This window comes from Danio rerio, chromosome 1 (assembly GCF_052040795.2).
Source record: "Danio rerio strain M-AB ecotype USA chromosome 1, GRCz13ab, whole genome shotgun sequence".
NCBI lineage: Eukaryota > Metazoa > Chordata > Actinopteri > Cypriniformes > Danionidae > Danio > Danio rerio.
Genome location: NC_141021.1, coordinates 26,664,067 through 26,679,974, shown reverse-complemented (window position 1 = coordinate 26,679,974; position 15,908 = coordinate 26,664,067). Strand labels below are relative to the sequence as shown.

At 36.1% G+C, this 15,908-nt stretch overlaps 1 protein-coding gene and 1 long non-coding RNA gene across 4 annotated transcripts in view; one reads left to right on the top strand and one right to left on the bottom strand.

The window, feature by feature from the left end:
* Positions 1-15,908, top strand: part of trim2a (tripartite motif containing 2a) — a 51,971-nt gene that overhangs the window by 30,119 nt on the left and 5,944 nt on the right. For 2 of the 3 annotated variants that reach the window (XM_087234852.1, NM_001014371.1), the window contains 8 exon segments: positions 1,873-2,024; positions 2,827-3,007; positions 7,217-7,943; positions 11,178-11,281; positions 11,421-11,588; positions 12,110-12,278; positions 12,985-13,055; positions 14,835-14,975. In XM_087234852.1, coding sequence (XP_087090978.1) covers positions 1,873-2,024; positions 2,827-3,007; positions 7,217-7,943; positions 11,178-11,281; positions 11,421-11,588; positions 12,110-12,278; positions 12,985-13,055; positions 14,835-14,975 — 1,713 coding nt within the window. 3 annotated transcript variants of the gene reach the window in all.
* Positions 5,852-8,702, bottom strand: LOC147846839 (uncharacterized). Its single transcript, XR_015476613.1, has 2 exons — positions 6,168-8,702; positions 5,852-5,964 (listed from the first exon to the last, which is right to left on the bottom strand). It is a non-coding gene; the product is annotated as an uncharacterized LOC147846839 (long non-coding RNA).

Genomic DNA, 15,908 nt, shown 5'->3' with positions numbered 1-15,908 from the left:
CCAAACCAAAAAGGTCACTGGTTCGAGTCCTGGCTAGGTTAGTTTGCATGTTTTTCCCTTGTTGGTGTGGGTTTTTTTGTGCTAGTTTCCCCCACAGTCCAAAGACATGCGCTATTGGTGAATTGAATAATCTAAATTGGCGGTAGTGTATAAGTGTGTGTGTGAATGAGTGTGTATGGGTGATTGCGGCATCCACTGCGTAAAACATGCCAAAAATTTGGTTTTTTTTATCCTGTGGTGACTTCTGATAAGTAAGAGACTAAGCCTAAGAAAATGAATAAATAAATGAATGAGTGAATGAATGAATGAATGAATGAACAATGTTGTATTCATTTTATAGGCTAATTAAAAGATTGACCAGGTTCTTCAATTAAATAAAGCAATTCAATCTCACTTCCTGTCCAGGTTTGTTTTGGACGTTAGCTCTGGCAACACGCGATAAAAACTACTTTTTTTGTTTGTCTGCTTGGTGCTTATTTTAGGTCATGGAAATTGTAAATGCCTGGGACAAGTCAGGGAATTTGACATTTTGGTAACCTTGTGTTTAATAGGCTATGTACTCCAACATGAAAAAAACTAGTAATTTAGACTAAACACTATAGTGTTTTTGAACCATACTATAGTAAAATGTATGATCCTGTACATGCTATTTTATTTACAGCCCTGAGATCCTTTATTTTTTGGTGTATTGGTGTATAATACAGTTATAGAGAAGTTAATAAAATATTGGGTATAACATTTATACTAAATTGAATGTTGTAATACAAAAGCAACTATAGATTTACCACAACATATTAATTTAATTACATTGCTATTGTCACATCTGCTTAAAATGAACAAGAGAGAGGATCGTAATGCTGCTCATAGTAGGTTTATTTAAACTAAACACAGGAAAACATTTGCAAAGAAACATGCAGACATTGCGGAGGTGACTTAAAACTAATGAAAACAAGGGCAACTATATAAAACTATATAACAAGGGAGTGGAGAGAATGAAAAACCAAGACAACTAATAAGGATGATTAAGGAACACAAGAAAGCTAATGTGATCCCATCACATCCATAAGTGAAGTTTATTCATAAACTAATTTCGAGAGGAGCATGTGATTATGATTGAACACGACTGGTTCTGCATTAGCATGCATGATCCACCAATCAGGCCATTTCTAACCCACTATAAAAAGCCAAGGTTTTTCCACTACAGTCATCTTCGATTTGAAGAATCCCCCCTTCCACCCCTACCTTTTCACCTTTCCCTCCATAGGGCAGCACGGTGGCCCAGTGACTAGCACTGTCGCCTCACAGCAAGAACGTCACCGGTTCTAGTCCTTCAACAGGCCGGTGGTCGTTTCTGTGTGTAGTTTGCATGTTCTACCCGTGCTTGCGTGGGTTTTCCCCGGGTCCTCCGGTTTCCTCCCGCATTCCAAAAACATGCACAACAAGTAAATTGATAAATCTAAATTTGCAATTCAGGTAATTTTAAAACGCAATAGCATGTAATAGCATTCAATTTTTAGACATCAGCTCTTATCAAGGGGGAGTTGTCGAGATCTACCTGAGCTCAAGGCTCCCCTCTCTTCCTCCAAACGGGAGGGAGCCCAGGGCTCAAGAACCTTCGAGCTCATGGCTCTCTTCCGGGACAGCATGCCAAACTTGCTTATAATCAATCATCAGCTAAGTGTGAACTCTTGAAACATTAATAGATCAGAAAAGAGCAGAAACACAGACACAGTAGGACTACAACTATAATATGGTTCAAAAATATTATAGTATTTACTATAAATTACTGTAGTAATATTTTTCATTTAGGCTAAATCTAAATATTTTGTAATATGGAGATTCATATGCACTGTGTTATTGTTTTGTCATGAGGTCATGGAGTTCTACTGTCCGCCGTGTGAGACAGCCATGTGTGAAGAGTGCACTAGTGGTGAACACGCAGAACATGCCACCGTCCCACTGAAGGATGTTCTAGAACAGCACAAAGCCTCGCTACAGGAGCAGCTGGATGCGGTCAAGAACAGGCATGTAACATGAATATACTCGTGTACATTTGTTTCTCTGCTTGTTGTTGATCTATTTTCTGCACATTTTGTGCTTACTGATTGAAGTTATTTGTTGTTTATGTATTTTTTTTGTGGAAATAATTCACTCAAAAGTGAAAATTTACTCACCAAGTGGTTCCAATAGTTCCAATTATTATTATTATTATTATTATTATTATTATTATTATTATTATTATTATTATTATTGAATTTTCATTTTTGGGAAACTAAAAATGTTTATGTGCCTCGTGCATACTCGCACAGACCCTGCTTGTAGCAATATAGCGGAGGTATTTTGACATTTTAAATCTATGACATTATTGACTGGTAGCTCCTAGGCATGCAGTTTGGATAAGTCAAGTTTTTAAAACCGTCAGAATTTTTTGTTATACCATTGCTATGGTATATGTAAGATTCTTTTGGTGTGTACTTTTTTTTAGTAACATTATCTCCAGCAGGAAAGATATCTAAAGATGTTGTTTTATATTGGAAATAAATCTGTGTTTTAGAAACGAATAAACACCGCAGAAGTCGATTAGCCTGACCTGTTTTTTCTGTTCTAAAATATTATAAATGTTTCATATTTTAGAGCAGTAATTACAATCCCTTAAAAGCATGACATTTTTATTCAATGTTATAATACTGTCAGAATCTTATACTGGCCCATGCCTAGTAGTGCCTATAATATGTATTATAAGTTAAAATAAGAGCTAAAATATGTAATATGTAACATGTTGTTTTCTATTTCTTCTACTAATTATTCTACTTTTTTTTTTTTTAGACTGCCGGAAATTGAATCTGCGTTGGAGGTTCTGTCTGAGATTCTGCAGCAACTGAGCAGTCAGAAGAGTTCAATTGAAGAAATGATTCATGCTACTTTTGAGGAGCTTCAGAAGACTCTGAATGTGCGCAAGAGTGTCCTGCTGATGGAGCTAGAGGTCAACTACGGACTCAAGCAGAAGGCTAGTACACTTATCCAGAGTTAATGACATTTGTACTGTTATTGTTGTTCAGTAATAGGCTGTTTTGTATGTTCTGATCCAAGTCTTTTAGCAGTAGATTTTAACACAACAACAACAACAACAAACTCAATCAAATTTTTTAATTGTCATATAGTCTAACTATTTTGTTGGATATAGTTAACCAGACCCATTTACTCTAAGCACTCTTATTTCACACTCCACATCTCTCATATTATCTTGCTATAGTGAATGATTAAACAGATTAATAACTCTGCAGCACAAAATTCAGGATGGGTCTGACAAAAGTCCAGCAGCTGGATGTGCGTCACATGGGAATGATTCATCTGGAAGAACCAGAACAACTAGTCAGCTGAGCCTTTAAATGCAAAGTAAACAAAGCCAGAAGCAAGTGCCCAAAGCTAGTCGCTAGCAGGCACACAGATAGCTAAGGGCATTGTAATGGGAGAAGACTATGATAAACATGTTGAGGTGAGGTATGATTCCGAATGCAGTTTTTCCTCATTTGTGAACTATTTGTGACTGCTGTGTGTGGTTTGATTTGATTACTGCATGTAATCTGTGCTGTTTGCGAGTGGCTGACGGTTTTATCAGAGCATGGATCTGTCGAAGTGAATAACCTATTACTGTTATGCTACTGTATGTATGAAGGGCAGTGTTGGTAAAAAAAATTATATTTTACTTTTAATAAAAGATTTATAAATGCAAAAATCACAACACATGCTTTTACGTAACTAAGTAATACATTCACAGTAGTTACTTAATTAAAGTGGCTTAAGATTGTAAGACAATTTTAACACTTTTTAAACTTGTACATGCATCAGTTTTTGAATTCTTTTTTTTACTATACTGCGGAAATAGGACTATAAAAACAAGTAATATAATGTAATTGTAATACAGTATGCTTTAAAACATTGTATATAATACTGTATTATTTCAATACATTACACACATGCAAATAGTTCACATTTAATTGATTGTGTTTGTTAAAATAATGTATTTCTGTATAAAGAATTCTACACATTATCCTGTCAGTTTAAAAGCAAAAGATTTTCATTCATTCATTTTTTTTTCGGCTTAGTCGCTTTTTTTTTCTCGGCTTAAAACCTTTGTTTTTGGACTTTTGGGGGAAACTGGAGTACCTGGAGGAAACTCACACAAACAAGGGGAGAACATGCGAACTCCACACAGAAATGTCAACTAGCCCAGCTGGGGCTCAAACCAGAAACCTTCTTGCTGTAAGGCGATTGTGCCACCCACTGTGCTGGGATTTTTTTTTATATATAAATATCACTGTTTTTTTTTTAATTATGCCCCAAAATGTATCAAGAATTTTATGCAAATTCCAACAATCATGTTATCCAGGATTATTTTGTAAATTTCCAATGTGCATTCTGTTATATATTATGGAAAACAACATTTGACTATTAATCAGGGCCCAGGTTTTCAAAAGTAGGTCAGTCTGATTTTGGATCATGGATTGGATCAAATCTTGTAAATGGGTTTTTTCAAAAGTAACAGTGGGATTTTGAATTAAGATTAGGCCATGTAATCCAGCCTTACATTTGATTGGAAAGTTTCCCATCAGAAGGATGGATTCAGGATTCAGTTTTTTTTTTTTTTTACTAAATAAAATTAAAAATGTTTTTTTTTTTTTTTAAATAAATAATCACATTCTTATTCGTTACTGATGATATATAAATTCTTTCATATTTGAAGCCTATATGAAGCATGTCAAGATATGGTATACAACAAAACAATATCAAAGTATTAATGTATTAGAACAAACTAAAACATGTTAAATGTTTGTTGATTGCAGTGTTTCTGTTTCCTACCTGTTCTTTGCTAAGCCGGTAGGCTACACTATTGGTTCCATTTAGGCTCTGGCAAACAGGATTTGGTGATCCTGAAATTTGAAATTTGGATTACAGTGATCCAACCCAGTGTTCCTTTAAAAAACTGTTATGGAAAATAGATCAGTTAATCATGGATGGTAAAACATGGGAATTGCAAATCTGGACCAATTTGATCCAGATTACATTTTTTGAAAAACTGGGCCCAGGAGATAATGCAGAATCTGAAATATTTTCTCTTAGATACAGTTTGAAATTTTTTATCTACTCAGATTCAGACATTTGGACCACTGTGTTATGCCATTTATATGGAGGTATGTGTGTCATTGTCTGCGTGTGATGATGCATCTCTGTGGCTGCAGGTTTGTGTGCAGGTCTAAATATTTATAGTGTGAACAAACCTTTTAATCTCTGTTGGATTCTGGAATGTTTATTTGTAGCTTGTTGGGCATTTGGCTACCTAGAGCCAGGACTTGAACTCGGGTTGTGTAACCAGACTGCATGTAATAGTGCTGCCAACAAATCCGTCTCTTCCAAACACAAGTTGTTGCACATGTACAGTTATGGAGCATCTAGCTGATGTCTTATTTGGTAAAACTGAACGTATAATATTAATATAGCAAGTTTAGTTTCCTATAAATAAAAATTTGAGATTAACTTTGTTAATGAAAAACAAAATTCAACAGACATTTACCACAAATCCACAACTAAACTTTCTTAACAAAAATGCATTATTATATTGGATTACACATATAAAGTACATGAATATTAAAGTATATATCTGAGGATTAGTTTACGCAAAAAAAATAATTTTGTTATTAATTTCCCTCACGTCATCTCATACTAATCTTTTTAAAACATTGTGTATCTTTAGAACATAAATTCATATATTTTAGATAAAACCCAAGAGTTCTCTTATCTTCCATAAACAGTTATGGTCAGAGACACAAATAATCCAGAAAAGGAATCAAAATATTGTCAAAACATTCCATGTTACTTTATTGGCTCAATTTTAATCGTATGGAGATCCAACACTTTGGCACATGCTGTACGTTGTACATCCCTGTAATACACATGCACCCTGACCTGTCAGGGAGTTAAGTTTTAGAAGAACAAATTGTCCAGTCAATGTTACTATTACTTTATTGTATGTATTGTTACTATTTCTTTGGCTATTTACTGCTACAGTAAAAGTGGATCTACAGGCATCTGAACCATGAGATGTCCTAAGTTACTCATACATGGCTTTTCTATCTTTGCATATTTCTTTTTGCTAAATAAATAACGACACAATGTGAGATGTTATGTGATGTTGATCATCTTCCAAATTTTAAAAGGTACAGTATGTAAAATTGACATAGTGGTTGACATGGGTATTGCTGTCCAAATTCAAAACACTGAAGTGGGGTTTTTTCACCCAGCCCTTCCTCTGACAACTCCACACACATGTAGGTTGCCAGGTTGACCACACAAACAGGAGCCAAGCATGCATAACTATCGGGCCTACAGTATACCGTGTCCTAAATACATGCAGAAAAGTGGAATCACTGACTTAAGCATTGTTTTTCAGATAAACGTATTATAGTAATTTGATGCTTTAGAGGAGTCAAAAACTCTTTAAATTGAGACCTGCGTCATTGAGACCTGCAAAGCACCGTATTTTTTTTTTATTATGTACTGCCATGCAACACTATTGAATGGTGTGTCCCACTATTCAATGGTGTGTCCTAACCTTTTCACATAATGGACCCTTTTCACACTTCTGGGTTTCTCAGCAGCAGATGTCATCACAGTTGAGTGAATTTAAAGCGCAGTGAATGGGAGAGTACAACAAATATTTGTTTACAATTCTGTTTGCTCTAATAATATAAATATTACAAAGAAAATAATATCAAAACATTCAGAAAAGAAAAAAATTTGTGTGAGACTGATAAGGCAGCCAAAAGAGAGAACAATGTCAAATACACTGTCCCACCCGTCCCGCCCGTAGACACTGCATTAAAAACATAACTGTTTTTGTTTATAAGCTTTTATGTAATTTTACGCAAAGATAAGATAATACATACATAAATGCATATAAATGTGTATACATTTAAAAAAAAAAATCTAATTAAGGGTTAAGGATGCTGATGACCATTAAACACATCATGACAGTCTTGTGAAAGAGGTCCATTGTTTCTCAAATGTAACCAAATGCAATTGCTTATCAGTTCAGTAAATCGGCAGTGGCACCAACACCACCTCTCGCAAAATTTTATCAAACTAGCAGGAAAAAGGATCGCAAAGTGTGACCATTTACTCACAGAGGCCTGATATATGACTTGTATGTGATTTGCAGGTGTTGCAAACTCAGCTGGAGTCGCTGCTGCAGGGGCAGGATGGCATACGCAGCAGCTGCAGCTTCACCGAACAGGCTCTTAATCACGGCTCTGAAGCTGAAGTCCTATTGGTCAAGAAGCAGATGAGCGAGCGTCTGGATGAGCTGGCCAATCAGGAGCTCCCACTGCGGCCAGAGGAGAACAATCAACTGGACTTCCTGGTGGAGACTGACGGTCTTCGCAAATCCATCCACAACCTTGGTGCCATTGTAACAACCAATGCTGTTGCAGCAGAAACTGTAGCCACCGGTGAAGGCCTGAGGCACTGCATTGTGGGACAGCTGACGTCTGTCACAGTAACAACTAAAGACAGAGACGGCGGGCTGTGTCGGACTGGAAATGCTTTGCTCATAGCTGATCTTTCTGCTATTGATGGCAGCATCGTGGGTGAAGGCAAAGTCACGGATCATAAAAACGGCACTTATGAGTTTGTATACAGTGTCCCATGTGAGGGCCGCTTCACGCTCACCCTCAAGCTCTATGATCAGCACATCAGGGGCAGCCCATTCAGCATACGAGCCAACAAACCCACAGACATCTCTCTTACTGCAGATGTGGACAAGAAACGGCTCAAGTCTCCAGGAAACAGCCATGTGAAGCAGCGGGCCATCAAACGGCCTGCCAGCATGTACAGCACCGGCAAACGGAAAGAAAACCCAATTGAAGATGACCTCATATTCCGAATCGGTATGATAAGCATTAGAAATCAATGTTGTGACAGTCACTATTAAAGGCAATTGCTTTTGTTTGAGAAAACTTCAAACCTCAAACTTACTGCCCATTTCCACTAACTGGTTCAGTACAAGTTGGTACGGGCCCCCTTTTATCGGGCTTGCATTTCCACTGCCTAAAAGGGTAACCTTTTGGTGGGTGTGCTGTATGACAGAAAGTTTCAGTCGACATCATTTTCGCTCGAGGAAATGTCAAAGTAAAGCTGTACGTGTGTTGTTTACATCATATGAGAAGCACTTTGCACAAAACAGATGCTTTATACACATAAATACTTGTGTATAAATGTTTATTACTAACTTTTCTATGAACATGATTTGATTATAACTGCAGATCAATAATAGTGCGCAATAGCCTACTGTAATCACATAAAATAAATAAATAAATGCAACATATATGAACACATAAAGCCCCTTACAGTCTTTAATATGTTACCAATTACAGAAAAACAACACACAATCCTTATTTGGGTTTAAAAACGACACGCAACATATAGCCCACAGTTAGAGCAAACCTCTCATCTGTATCTTTAATCTTCACCAGCACATGTAACCATTGTTAGAAAGTAATTCTGTCATTCCGAGTTCATAATGGAGTTCTGTTGTAAACTTCTAAGAGCCCAAAAAACCAGGGAGAATCTTTCGGTTGTCTTCAAAGCAGAATCCTTTTTAATAAGAAGAACTCAGCGTGGCTGTGGCGTCATCAAAAGCAAACTCTAAACTCCACAGCAAACATTATACATTTTATACATTTTACAGCATGTAGGTGGGATCAGTCATGGTGGGGACAGTCAAACAAAGCATGCAAATGAAGTCTGGTTTTCTGCAGGGTGCCATGCTTTCTCCAGGTCTAATCTCATCAGTATATAAGTACATCATTAAAACAATGTGCAAATGATGTTCTGGAGACAGAGAAGACAATAGATACAGCCAAGCTGTGAAACTGATAATTGCATCACTTTGGCTTAGCCTGTAGTCAGCAAGGCAAAGGTTAAATGTCCCTCCTAGCTGGCATGTCAATAAAATGATATAATTAAAAACCAAAGAATATAACTTTTCAGTTATACGTAGATTATTGTTCATTTGGAATTAGATGATAGAAATTTATATTTCCACAGTTCAAAAACATGGCAGTTTGTTCATGTTTAAGGTTGGTGAAAGAATCATTTGATTTTTTGGCTTCTCCTTTGTTTTTTCGCACTTCACTTTCGCGTTTATCCATTTCCAAAAGAATCAGATGTCAGAAGCACTTCAAAAATCACGCGCACGTTATTATCATCAGCTCAAGAAGTTAGTTATTTCAAATATAGATGCACGGCGAGTGTTTGCAAGCTCTCTGGAGAAAGTAAAACCGCTCACACTTTTAGATGGCCTCTTAAAACAAAAACAGGACACTGCAGATTTTGTTCGTGGCTTTGTGGCCGTTTATCAAGACAACGACAAGGTTTGTCTGAGCTCGGGTCAACCATGGCTTGTTATTATATGTAAATAGTATTATGATATAATGTCTCGGCTGTGAATTTAAATATGAAGGTTCTTTTATTTTCATTCTGCACGAGTGACGCTTCTCTGTAAACCAATAGCATTCAGTTGCGCGTCTTGAACAGCTTTTTGGTACGATTTTGCCGTGTTAGGTACCCTTTTCAAAGGGTGCCCAAAAAGTGGTACGGTACGATTTGCTTTTAGGTATCTTGTTGACAGTGGAAACAGCCATAAAAGTGTACTGAACCATATTATCCCATACCATTCAGTGGAAATGGGCCATTAAAGGGATATTTCACTCAGCCTTTTGAATTTACGCATATTTAAGTGGTTCCAAACTTTGAGTTTCTTCTGTTGAACATTAAATCTATCTTGAAGAAAGCTGCAAACCTGTTACAACTGACTTCCATAACAGGAAAAACAAAACTATGGACAATAATGGTTACAGATTTCCAAATTTCTTCAAAAAAAATCTTCTGATTATTCTTAAAAATATATGTCAAACTGCTTTGGATCAAATAGAGGAGTAAACAACAAATATGATCATTTTGGGGTGAACTATACCTTTAAGCTACTGTATACTCTAGTTCAAAGTCTTAAGACCAGGTGTAAAATGACAAGTATTCACATTTTGTTTCTGGTGGATCACAACAGGTTGTAATGCCAAAAGAAGAGCTTGAAGCACTTGACAAAAAAAACAGAGCAGGCAATGTCATTATCACTTTAACATTCATTTTGGCATGCTTTATTCAACAGTTTCCTGGAGGCAGTTGGGAACATTAATTCCATGTGGTGTAGATTGCTTCCCGAAAGGCATTCATGGTCTAGAACTGACAGACATTTTATGATAATAATTTTCAAAAGCATTTTACACAAAAACATACAAATATAAAACAGTTTAGAATAACAGTAAAATTGCATTTTTTAAAATAAAACATTCAGAATGATAAAACATTAAAATATTTAAAACATAAAACAAACCAGGAATGCACTCCTCATGAATAGGCGAGTGTAAAGTAGTGAGTTTTCAAGGATGATTTAAACAATTTAAAAGATTCAGCTAGTCTAATGTTATAAGGGAGAGAGTTCCAGAGACTCAGAGCCAGGGATGAGAAAGCCCGGTCACCCATAGAGTGCAGACGAGTGGAGTGGACTGTTAAAAGACCAGAGTCAGAGGAACAGCAGTCACATGAAGGGGAGTACCATGATAGAAGTTCAGACAAAGTGGGGTGAGTGTGTGTGCTGCTTAAAAAGTGTGTGTGTCTTCCAAAACGAATGTGGAATGATCCGATTGGCTAGCTAATGATTAGCGATAGGGACCAGCTGCAGTCAATCCCATGACATGCACCTCTAGAAATTAGTTTGCAAAACTTCACTTATTATTGTGTTAAACTGGTCTACTGGTCTTAATAATTTGATCAGGAGTGTACATCTTGAAGGCCTGGTTTACACCTCATATTTAAGATTCTTTCATAATTGAGTCAGAAAATCAACTACTTTTCTCCCTTAGCTCACTTTCTTTGGTAATACGTGTACATGGCAATTACTCTCAGATCTGCACCAAAACACTTGGTCCAAGATTGCATGAATGCTGAAAATTTGGGCTGAATATATTTGTTTTGTTTCTAATTATTTGAAACCTCAGTGGGGAATGTTTTGCATTTAATTTGCATTTAATGCTTATGTTAATAAAAAATATTTTGTCCCAAAGGAACAAAAGGCAGAAATAAGGGTGAATTTACCAATCTCCAGGGAGTTGCTGCTTCTTCTGTTGGCAAAGTCTTAATAGCGGATAGTAACAATCAGTGTGTTCAGGTATAAATTCCACACTTTAAAAATCCTTTTTTTTTTTTTGCTTGTTTTCTGTAGGTTGCTTAATGCCTGTTCAAATTACTGACATTTGTCATAGAAGAAATGATTCATTTAGTGTTGAATGTAAATTGTGTTCTTGCAGATATTTTCAAATGATGGCCAGTTTAAGAGTCGTTTCGGAATCAGAGGCCGATCACCGGGACAGCTTCAACGGCCTACTGGTGTTGCTGTGCACCCCAGTGGTGACATCATCATTGCTGACTATGACAACAAATGGGTCAGCATTTTTTCCAGTGATGGCAAGTTCAAGGTACAGTATACGCATCTGCTTAAGTTTTATTTTAAAAGTTGTAACAATTTATGTGATATTGTTTTTAAATTCAGATTCATTTGTTGTTACCAGATACTTGATAATATCAGTTACTTTTGGAATTGTTTTTAATACACATAAAAATGTTGTCCGTAAACTAATAGTTAACCCAAAATGAAAATGTACTCTTATTTACTTACTATTTACTTACTCTCTTGTGGTTCTAAATCTCTATCCATTTATTTTTCCTGTTAAACACAGGAAAACTTCAAGATATTTTGAAGAATGTTAGAAATCATTGACTTCCATAGCAGGAGAAACACAAATACGATGGAAGTCAATGGTTTCTAACAATTAAAAAAATATATACATATTATTTTTTGTAGAGAAAAGAAACTCAAACACTTTTGTTACAAGTGAAGTGGGAGTAAATGATGACAGAATTTTTCAATTTTGGGTGAACTATCTCTTTAAAGCATGTAACATATTGATTTTTTTTTTCTTTTGTGCCTTTTTTCTAGAGTAAAATTGGCTCAGGGAAGCTCATGGGTCCTAAGGGTGTATCTGTTGACAGAAATGGCCACATCATTGTGGTAGACAACAAATCTTGCTGCGTCTTCATTTTCCAGCCTAATGGAAAACTGGTCTCCAAGTTTGGCAACCGAGGCAACAGTGACAAGCAATTTGCAGGTGCTTGCTTTCATTACATATGGGCACTTAATGGATACAGCCTTCTTGTACAAGTTGTCATAAATAAATAAATAAATGAATAGTCTCCCAAATTATAAGAAGTTAAAAGATTTTATATATGAGCAGTCATAATTAAATATAATGTAGGAAAGAAATTTTGCTGTACTAACTTGTTTTTTACACTTCTATACTGTGTTCTATTAACATTAAAATATTACAGTCATTTATATTTACTAATATAAACAAGTATTTGATGTATATTTTACATACTGTATGTTACATATGCACACAAACACAAATATAAAATGGTGTCTACAACTTTTGAGCTTGTCCACTTTACACCACTTTCAGAGTAAATACATTTGATCAGATTGCTTTCCTGATTTGATTTTGGTTATTTGATTTAATTTTGGTCACGTGGTTGAATCAAAGACGTGTTATGAATTTGGAATGCCACAACATCACAATGAGCCCTCCTGCAAAATTGGTGTAGAGTGTTTTGAAGTTGAGGTCACAAAAATGCATTTGAACTGATGTTTATATCAGCTAGAAATGGTAATGCGTGATAAGAATAACTGCTTGTGATTGTCACTTACAATGCATGGTAATACCAGGCGGAAACGGGGTCAAAGTTGTAATTATGACAAAGTAATTTCTGGAAGCACATAAAAGGGCAAGCTAACACTTATTTCTTTCCTTTTTATAGGTCCTCACTTTGCAGCAGTGAATCAGAATAATGAAGTCATTGTGACCGATTTCCACAATCATTCTGTAAAGGTAGAATGTCTGTTCTGAAGTATATTGCCAATTTGTTAATATTTTAATCATATGTCATGATATATTGCGCTGTCCACCAAAAAAAAAAATTGTTTTTTTTTATTTGGAAATGCCGAAAAATCAATTAGTTGACTTCAAATAATAGTAAAGCCCGATGCCCTAAAAATATATTGAGTAAAGTAAATTAACTATGTGGCCGATTAAAAATAAATAAATAAATAAAGTGTAGCCAACCTAACAATTTAACTGGATGATAGGTTTTCTCACTTTTTAGCGCAGTATGCATGTTTGACACCCATTGGTTGAACTATTTATTGCATTTCTGGATCAAACAAACTCGAGCGCAGGTTGCCAGATTGAGGACCTACAGGAGTGAGTGTGACGATCGAGCCTAAAGGCTAATTTAAACTGTGTTCTAAATAAAAGCAATGGCACATGATAGAAGGAATATTCTCCTCATAAAGGAGGTTTTGTTGTAATCAACAGCTCAAATTGATGTATTAGAAATGGCTTTGGACTTGTGGGGGAAACCGGAGCACCCGGAGGAAACCCACGCGAACACTGGTACAACATGCAAACATCACACAGAAATGCCAACTGACCCAACCGAGGGTAAACCAGCGACCTTCTTGCTGTGAGGCGATTGTCCTACCCACTGTGTTGCCTGAAGAGGTTTAATATGTATTAATTAGACTATAAACCTAATATTTTGTGAGTGTGCACTTCTGAATGGCTGTATTTAAATTTCTGTCATGTTTCGTCTGGTACAAACAGCCAAATTGCTTATCACTGCAAATATGGTCACATAGCGTGTTTTTAGGATACGGGGTTACAACGTAACCTGCTCACCTAATGTTAACACTCCTAATATTTATATTATTTGCTAATTAATAACTTCATGTGGAACTCTGAATCTGTCCACCAAAGATCGCATTTCGGTTATGAACACATGCTTTAAGAGCCTTCCTGACTGAATGAATGAAATATGCTGTTTTCAAACAAGGCAACCCGAAGTGCTGAAATACAATTGGCTAAAGTGGCAGTGGGCGGGTTAAAGAGACCAAAACAAAGACAGTGTTTCGGCACGTACTGTAACAGGCATTTTCAAGCAGAATAACTGACTTCAGCATTGTATTTCAATATTTCAAGGTTTTCAGTGGCCTGTTACTTGGAATTGATTTCATTTGTAATCTTATAACTTAAAATGTCAGAACAGAACGAACAAAATTAAATTCAAAATTTAAATTTGTAAAAACTATTTAGTCATGGTTGGTTGGAGCAGAATTTTCTCCACCCCTTCCTCCACTGTGATTGGACAGCTGGATAAAAAGTGGCAGAGATCAGTGCTGTCTAATACCCAAAGTCACACTGGTTGGGTTTAAAAAAAAATACTCCTAATGAAAACTGGAAAAATATGCAAATGCATTGCTGGACACACTGCCTAAAGGCTAATTTAGACTTTTGCGAGTTTGAGCAAGTTTAAACCACTTGTACATAAAGGAAACATAAATAAAAAACTCCAGCGAAGAAACTCGACACAGAGGAATATAAACACCTCACTGACAACTAGCGTTTCAGAAGTGTTATTGCAGAGCAACAGAAACAGCGCACAGAAGTATGAATGAACAGCTGCGCGTATTGCATGCCGATCACTTGACGCAGAAGTATAAACCAGGCTTATGGGAGCCATTTTCACCATAATTATGCTTACTTTTTGAACAACAGATTGTCTTGTACTGTATATATTGTATTAATGCAGTTTATGACTTGATATTGTAGGTGTTCAGTCCAGAGGGTGAATTCATACTGAAGTTTGGCTCAAACGGTGAAGGAAATGGACAGTTTAATGCTCCAACGGGTGTGGCAGTAGATGCCAATGGTAACATTATAGTGGCTGACTGGGGCAACAGCAGGATCCAGGTAACAATCTTAGCTGATCTAACATTTTACTACATATTTTAAATTTGACATAGACAAAAAAAAAAAAAAAAAATTGCAATAATTCAAAAGCCTAAGACCTTTGTTCATCACGGTATGCAAATTAAGATATTTTAGATGAAATCTGAGAGCTCCCTTATCCTCAATAGACAGTACCCCCCTGATTCAAATTACAAAAAGGTGTCAAAACAGTCCATCTGTCTTTACTAGTTTAATCTGAATATTATAAAGCTACAAGAATAGTTCTGTGCACATAAAAAAAACTACTTAATTCAATAGTTTCTTCTGCTCAGTGTCAGTGCACATGTATACCCACATGTTTGTGTGTGACTTTCTCTATAAAACAAAGCACAGGTGAATCTGAGGAAATATATATATATATATATATATATATATATATACATATATATATACATACAACAGTTCTGTCTGGTTCTCGAACCTGATTGGCTGATAGCCATGATATATTTAAGTAATATCAGTACCCGTATAGTCTCTTTACTCTTTGTGTATTACACCGCCTACATACAGCCAGCAAATAGCAGACACTACAGATCTAAAGTTTAAAAGATGCTTGCTCAGCTGTTTAACTGTCAGCTTATGATTTGAATATAACACAGAAGAAAGTAGTTCCTCATACAAAATTCAAAATTTTTGAAACTCTCCATGTTTGATTTTGTTTTTATATACACAATTATGCCGTCAAACTGTTGTATAAATGCAATATCACACTCGTAGCAGTGCAATATGGCTGTATATCAGCACTGGTGGGGGCACTAAGGCACTCGGCCTACGGCCTTGTGGCAACGCATGCCTCTCACCAGTGCCGATATACAGCCATATCGCACTGCTACGAGTGTGATATTGCTCATATATATATGTGTGTGTGTGTTTTTGGGGGACAACATAATTGTT